General features: G+C 34.5%; 2 protein-coding genes across 2 annotated transcripts; one reads left to right on the top strand and one right to left on the bottom strand.

The window, feature by feature from the left end:
- Nucleotides 1–1112: 1112 nt before the first annotated feature.
- Nucleotides 1113–2311, bottom strand: LOC140966917 (lignin-forming anionic peroxidase-like). Its single transcript, XM_073427223.1, has 3 exons — nt 1864–2311; nt 1616–1781; nt 1113–1512 (listed from the first exon to the last, which is right to left on the bottom strand). Exons 1-3 carry the CDS (start codon nt 2281–2283, stop codon nt 1124–1126), a joined length of 975 nt encoding a protein of 324 aa, XP_073283324.1. The 5' UTR covers nt 2284–2311; the 3' UTR covers nt 1113–1123.
- Nucleotides 2312–5586: 3275 nt separating this feature from the next.
- On the top strand, nt 5587–6844 carry LOC140966916 (lignin-forming anionic peroxidase-like). Its single transcript, XM_073427222.1, has 3 exons — nt 5587–6034; nt 6117–6282; nt 6386–6844. Exons 1-3 carry the CDS (start codon nt 5615–5617, stop codon nt 6772–6774), a joined length of 975 nt encoding a protein of 324 aa, XP_073283323.1. The 5' UTR covers nt 5587–5614; the 3' UTR covers nt 6775–6844.
- Nucleotides 6845–7524: the final 680 nt, after the last annotated feature.

The following is a 7524-nucleotide window of genomic DNA, read 5'->3' as shown; positions in this document are numbered from 1 at the left end:
TGGATGCCTATTTATTTATTTTATACTCTTATAAAGTTAACATGTTCCACATAAGAATAATCCGAAGAGATTAACTAATCCAAACTGTGTGAAAAGTTTCTAAACTGATAAAGGATAAGTTTAATATGATTATGATTGGTGAGATAATATTTTTTATTGGATTATAAGTCAAACAGTTTGATAATGAAATCTTTATCAATCAAGCTAATTATACCAAGGAACTTATCAAAAAGTGTGGTATATTGGAGAATTGTTTTGTATATGAGTTCTTCAATCAGACTGGATAATGATGAAAGTGGACCTTAAGTTGAGGTATCTTTATTTAGAGGTCTGATTGGATCACTGTTGCACTTAACTGCTAGCATATCAGACATCAATTTTTTGTCTTTATATTTGTAAGATTTCAAGCAAATACTAAAGTCTAAACAATCAAACAATATTGCTACAAAGATAATATTGAAATATTTTAAAGTTACTCAAAATGTTGGACTCTCGTATTCAAAAGATTTCTGTCTCAATTTAATTGGATTTTCAGATACTGACTTTGCAGGCAGTAAAATAGATAGGAAGAACACAATTGTGACTGGTCAGTTCTTAAGAGACAGAATGATCTCTTGGTTTAGCAAGAAGCAGACACTATAGCAACATCAATATCTGATGACACATGGAGCCAAGCAATCTAATCAAAAAGATCAATATTTTATTCTCGACAAGCTTATTTCTACCATTAATTTGATTTACTTTTATACGCATTTTTATTTACCATGTTAAATGTAAGGTTGTCTTGTCACGTTCTTTTCAAATTTTCAAAAATTCTTTACAATTTTGGTTATGGAAAAAAAAATAGGTCAGTTCAGTTTTACTAATTTCGGTTTGTTTGTATCAATGATTACTCACCTCTAGTGAAGTTAGATAGTAATTTTTTAAAACATAAAAAAAAGAAAAGAAAAGAATCATGGCCGAATAAATAAAATAACAAAAACTTATAAACGAGTAACTTTTTATTCAGGAATTATTAAAAATCTCAACAAATTATTATATTCTTTCAATAAACCAATTAAGTATACAAAACAAAAATAAAAAAAAATGAAGAAATGATTTAATCAGGCAGAAATGAGTTCAGTTAATTTACAGCACCACAAACCCTTCGTATGATCCCATTTTGTCCCAATAGCAGTTCAATCTCGCTCATTTTAATCATGGCACTCCCAAAATCAGAGTAAAAAGTTTGTTGATTCCTACTGTACTCGGACACAATACTGTCGGAGGAACCTCCATTGAAAAGAACTTGATCCGAGTGAAGAAGACCCTTTCTCTGCATCAGGTTCTTGTAGTAGTTATTGTCAAATGAATTCGGGGTCACGAGATCTAGCGGCGCCAAGTTCGCATCACCACCATTTTGCGGGCATTGGCGCCTTCGAGTGCTAGCGAAGCCGGCATCAATGTCTGTTCCATTGCTGTATATGCGAGTGCGAAAGTTTTGGCATTGGGACTGACCTAGTGTGTGAGCTCCTGCAAGAAATTAAATACCAGTTTATATAAATCAAGAAATACCAAGTGGTTGAGATTGAATAAATTTTTTTATAGCAGAATTAAAGTTGCATATATTTTTTACCTGATAGGGCAACCATGTCTCTTTCACTAAGCCCTTTATTTGCGAAGAGATCAGTAATGACATTGAGTTCATGAAAAGGGGCGGGAAGATCACTGTTAGCTCGGGAAATACTGGCCGTGGTCGAGTCCCTTCTGCCGAGTCTCACGTTCCACGACGGGCCGCCAACCTTTTATGATAAAAGATTTACATTTTGGTCAGAATTAAACGTGCAAAAAAGTGATCACATATAAATATAAATATATACTTACTGCGACGGAGGCATCGCGAGCTGCCAAAGTAAGTATGTCGGCACAGGAAACGACTCCAGGACATATACGTTCGACCGCACTTTTTGCAGCGTCTATGACTTGGTAGCCTCTCACTGATCCAGCATTGGGGAATGCATTCTTCTCACTTTGAATGGTATCAGTGTCGTCTAGCAAGATCGACGCGTCGCATCCCTGGACGAAGCAATCGTGGAAATGGAGGCGAATGAGCGAGGCTGCCATGCGACGCTCACGAGATACGGCCTGCCTGATGGAGGTTCGGATCGTAGCGACTGCATTCGGGCAGGTTGCGTCGTAAAATGTGGAGGATAGTTGAGCATTAATACAGGGGAAATTGGATAACAAAAATAAGAATGAAACAATTGTAAAAAGATTATGAAATGAAATTAAAGAACCGGCCATGACTGGTGATTTTCAAAAGAATAAAGAAATCTAGATTTGCAGATGAATTCAGCAGAATGATCTTTGGTGAAGAATTTATAGGAAAAGGAAGAGATCATGTGAATGGAATAGAGCAAATAGTCGCTCTCGGCAGCTAACGCGTTCGCATGCCCATGCATATATTTTTTTTAACGCTTTTACTTTTGAAAATTCAACTATTTTCACATATTGGATTTGGTCTTTTTGACTTGAACTTTTTATCGATATATGACATATTGGATATAGTCTTTGTTTGTGGGCATTTTTTTTTATAATATATATATGGTAACATAAAGTTAAGTACTATACCAATGTCACCGATATTTTAATAAAATAATCATGAAAATTAAATAAAAAAACCTTAAATTATCAACTACCTAGAGAAACAAGAATAAAAAGGTTAGAAGCCTCAAAATTATTATTTTATAAATTAATAAATTAGCTTTTTTTTGGTCATTTAGCTTGCACGTTTTTCATTTCACGTCTTTATATCCTTGGATAATATAATCGATTATTTTAATACATTAATTTGGTTTTTTTTAAAAAAAAAAAATTAGTCTTTTCTCATCAGAGTGTTTACGCGACATAAAATACGGCATCAATGTCCTGCTACATATCGTCGATCTTCGGCGTTACACGGGAACTCTGTTGAAAAATAGAAGAAAATTGAGAAAACCATTGTAGATTATTAGTCGTAGACTAAAAATACGGCAGCAATGTTCAGCTAAGATGAATATATAGTAGTTTCCTTTTTGCTGATACTGTTTTAATTACATAATTGTATTTGTTCAATTTATAAAAGAGACACTTTTCTTATATCTTCATTCATGATCATTCATTAGTTTTATGAAACTAATGAGCTTAAAGTGTAAAATAAAATAAGCCACTAAGGTCAAATGGAACCGACTAAATTTTAATTTATTTATTTTTGATTTGAAAAATTATAAATATTATGAGCACTACATGGTAACAATGAATATGTCACACCGAACATAGAAGACTTATACTAATATATACGCATATGTTTGAAAAGGAAAATCTTGTTGATTCACGTAGAATAGTTAGGTAAAGTTTGAAAATAAATAAACAACTCAAGATAATTTTATTCAATTGTCCATTATTATCGAAACCCCACCCATACTTTTTACTTTGTATTTTCAATGCTTATTTTCATTTTCCTTGGTAACTTATGGATTGTTTTTAACTCATTCGATCATATATGTTTACAATTTATTTCTGTTGGAATATTTTGGGTTTAATGAATTGAAATTAAGGGACGAAAACGAAAGAAAACTCGAACAAAAGTAAAACGAGCTAGGTGCGCAGGCACACTGGAGGCACCTAGTTGCCCGAAAAGTGGTTTTGTTACCGGTTAGTAAAAGTTGATAAACTGCTCATGTTGTTGTCGATAATGTTTCTGATGCATTCCTCTTTTATATATGTTGATCCAAAATTCATAAATATGGTCGGTACTCATAGTCGTACTGGATGCCCGACAATCTTGCAGAGAATGTCATGAGTCCTTGTTTTCTTCCCAAATATGGTACCGGGAAATTTCTATTTCCTTGGACACTAGCTGAATGAGGCTACCAACAGATGCTTTATTTTATTGTCAGCACTTGGAGATAATATAAGAGTAAACTCAAAATCTCTCTGACTATTGCAATAAGAGAATGTCTTCAGCTCAGTTGATGATCAACACGGAGTGATCGGGTCAATTTAGATTAGTAACGTTTTGTTGTGAGCTAATCAGCTCAGTTCTTGATACAAATCAGTGAATTTCAGTTGAAGCACCAGATCGAATAAATTCCTTTAGTGATCTGCATTTATCAATTCACTTAAGCCGGATTAGTTTAGTTTATAATCAGCAAAACCTAAGTTCAAATTATAGGTCCTTAAGCTCAACCATAAGAGGTTGCAGAAACACATCTATCTTGTCTTTAGGTTTCTTTGGACCTGGTACAATCATGGTAAGAAACATGTATTCATCTTTCATGCACATCCAAGAAGGTAAGTTATGTGGCGTTAATATGAGTAATCACAATGAATACTACTTTCCCGATTGTCCAAATGGTTGGAATCCATATGCTGAAAGTCCTAACCTCACATTACGTGATTACATTGCAAAAGAAGAATATTTCTCATTTAAGTGCTTCTATGCACCATAGTTAGATTAATGATACATTGTATCTCTTCCATGCACATGCTCATGATGCCACCTCATGTAATTGGCTGTTGCGGTAGATGCATACAAGCGCTGCAACCTTGGGGTTAATGGAAAATAATAAATAATTTTCCATGATGTATCTATTTTATTCTTCCACGGTCCATGCTTTTGTGGCCTATACCGAGGGTGGCCGCGCATCTTACATTCAGTAAGTTCAATATCATCTTTATGAAAAATCATGCAATTGTTAATGCAACAATCAATCTTTTCAACAGGCAAACTTAAACCCTTGACTAATTTCTTTGTATTGTGAAATTGTCAATCATTATGTTATCAGTTTGTAGCAACTCTTTTATCAACTGACATGTATCATTGTAACATTGTTCGGAGAAATGGTGCTCTGCCTTAATGTCCAATAGTCTCGCAACTGCTGATAATTTGGAATGACCAGAATGAATCCCTTCCCAAACTCTCTTTCACTGGCCTTTATCATTTCATAAATTTTTTGGCCACGTGTGTTGGTATCTTGTCGACATTTTCAATGGTTTTCTCAATTTTCTTCCATTTTTCAACAGAGTTCCCGTTTAGCGTCGGAGATCAACGATATGTAGCACGACATTGCTACCGAGTTATATGTCGCGTAAACACTCCGATGAGAAAAGACTAATTTTTTTAAAAAAAAATCCAAATTAACGTATTAAAATCATCAATTATCCAAGGATAAGAGGTGAAATGAAAAACATGCATGCTAAATGACCACAAAAAATCTAATTTTATTTAATTTTAATGATTATTTTATTAAAATATCGGTGACATTGGTATAGTACTTAACTTTATGTTACCATATATATATTATAAAAATAATGCCCACAAACAAAGACTATATCCAATATGTAATATATCGATAAAAAGTTCAAGTCAAAAGACCAAATCCAATATGTGAAAATAGTTGAATTTTCAAAAGTAAAAGCCTTAAAAAAAATTTATATTGCATGGGCATGCGAACGCGTTAGCTGCCGAGAGCGACTATTTGCTCTATTCCATTCACATGATCTCTTCCTTTTCCTATAAATTCTTCACCAAAGATCATTCTGCTGAATTCATCTGCAAATCTAGATTTCTTTATTCTTTTGAAAATCACCAGTCATGGCCGGTTCTTTAATTTCATTTCATAATCTTTTTACAATTGTTTCATTCTTATTTTTGTTATCCAATTTCCCCTGTATTAATGCTCAACTATCCTCCACATTTTACGACGCAACCTGCCCGAATGCAGTCGCTACGATCCGAACCTCCATCAGGCAGGCCGTATCTCGTGAGCGTCGCATGGCAGCCTCGCTCATTCGCCTCCATTTCCACGATTGCTTCGTCCAGGGATGCGACGCGTCGATCTTGCTAGACGACACTGATACCATTCAAAGTGAGAAGAATGCATTCCCCAATGCTGGATCAGTGAGAGGCTACCAAGTCATAGACGCTGCAAAAAGTGCGGTCGAACGTATATGTCCTGGAGTCGTTTCCTGTGCCGACATACTTACTTTGGCAGCTCGCGATGCCTCCGTCGCAGTAAGTATATATTTATATTTATATGTGATCACTTTTTTGCACGTTTAATTCTGACCAAAATGTAAATCTTTTATCATAAAAGGTTGGCGGCCCGTCGTGGAACGTGAGACTCGGCAGAAGGGACTCGACCACGGCCAGTATTTCCCGAGCTAACAGTGATCTTCCCGCCCCTTTTCATGAACTCAATGTCATTACTGATCTCTTCGCAAATAAAGGGCTTAGTGAAAGAGACATGGTTGCCCTATCAGGTAAAAAATATATGCAACTTTAATTCTGCTATAAAAAAATTTATTCAATCTCAACCACTTGGTATTTCTTGATTTATATAAACTGGTATTTAATTTCTTGCAGGAGCTCACACACTAGGTCAGTCCCAATGCCAAAACTTTCGCACTCGCATATACAGCAATGGAACAGACATTGATGCCGGCTTCGCTAGCACTCGAAGGCGCCAATGCCCGCAAAATGGTGGTGATGCGAACTTGGCGCCGCTAGATCTCGTGACCCCGAATTCATTTGACAATAACTACTACAAGAACCTGATGCAGAGAAAGGGTCTTCTTCACTCGGATCAAGTTCTTTTCAATGGAGGTTCCTCCGACAGTATTGTGTCCGAGTACAGTAGGAATCAACAAACTTTTTACTCTGATTTTGGGAGTGCCATGATTAAAATGAGCGAGATTGAACTGCTATTGGGACAAAATGGGATCATACGAAGGGTTTGTGGTGCTGTAAATTAACTGAACTCATTTCTGCCTGATTAAATCATTTCTTCATTTTTTTTTATTTTTTTTGTATGTTTTAAGTTGTAATGCCAATTTGTTGAGATTTTTAATAATTCCTTAATAAACTCATTTATAAGTTTTTGTTATTTTATTTATTCGATCATTATTTTTTCTTTCTTTTTTTCTGTTTAAAAAAATACTATTTAACTTCACTAGAGGTGAGCAATCGGTCATAACATCAATCCGAAATTAGTAAAACTGAACCGACCGATTTTTTTTTCAGAACCGAAATTGTAAAGAATTTTTGAAAATTTGACAAGAACGTGCAAGACAACCTTAAATTTAATGTGGTAAATAAATATGCATGTAAAAGTAAATCGAAATTAATTTTAGAAATAAATTTGTCGAGAATAAAATATTGATCTTTATAATTATATTGCTTTGTTCCATGTGTCATCAGATATTGATGTTGCTATAGTGTCTGCTTCTTGTTGAACCAAGAAATCATTATGTCTCTTAAGAACTGACAAGTTACAATTGTGCTCTTCTTGTCTATTTTACTGCCTACATAGTCAGCATATGAAAATCCAATTAAATTGACACATAAATATTTTGAATACCAGAGACCAAGACCAACATTTTAGGTAACTTTAAAATATTTCAATATTCTCTTTGTAGCAATATAATTGGATTGTTTAGGATTTGCTTGAAATCTTACACGTATACAGACAAAAAAAATGATATCTGGTATGCTAGCAGTTAAGT

The sequence above is a fragment of the Primulina huaijiensis genome, unplaced genomic scaffold (genome assembly GCF_012295235.1).
Source record: "Primulina huaijiensis isolate GDHJ02 unplaced genomic scaffold, ASM1229523v2 scaffold20825, whole genome shotgun sequence".
Lineage (NCBI taxonomy): Eukaryota > Viridiplantae > Streptophyta > Magnoliopsida > Lamiales > Gesneriaceae > Primulina > Primulina huaijiensis.
Note: the sequence above shows the minus strand (reverse complement) of the source record. Positions and strands in the feature narration are given on the sequence as shown.

Excerpts from the sequence above, each read along its gene's own strand:
- LOC140966917 (XM_073427223.1), bottom strand. The coding sequence starts at position 2,283 with ATGGCCGGTTCTTTAATTTCATTTCATAATCTTTTTACAATTGTTTCA. Across the intron at positions 1,782-1,863 it reads CTCGCGATGCCTCCGTCGCA|GTTGGCGGCCCGTCGTGGAA; the intron begins GTAAGTATATAT and ends TTATCATAAAAG. Across the intron at positions 1,513-1,615 it reads AGACATGGTTGCCCTATCAG|GAGCTCACACACTAGGTCAG; the intron begins GTAAAAAATATA and ends AATTTCTTGCAG.
- LOC140966916 (XM_073427222.1), top strand. The coding sequence starts at position 5,615 with ATGGCCGGTTCTTTAATTTCATTTCATAATCTTTTTACAATTGTTTCA. Across the intron at positions 6,035-6,116 it reads CTCGCGATGCCTCCGTCGCA|GTTGGCGGCCCGTCGTGGAA; the intron begins GTAAGTATATAT and ends TTATCATAAAAG. Across the intron at positions 6,283-6,385 it reads AGACATGGTTGCCCTATCAG|GAGCTCACACACTAGGTCAG; the intron begins GTAAAAAATATA and ends AATTTCTTGCAG.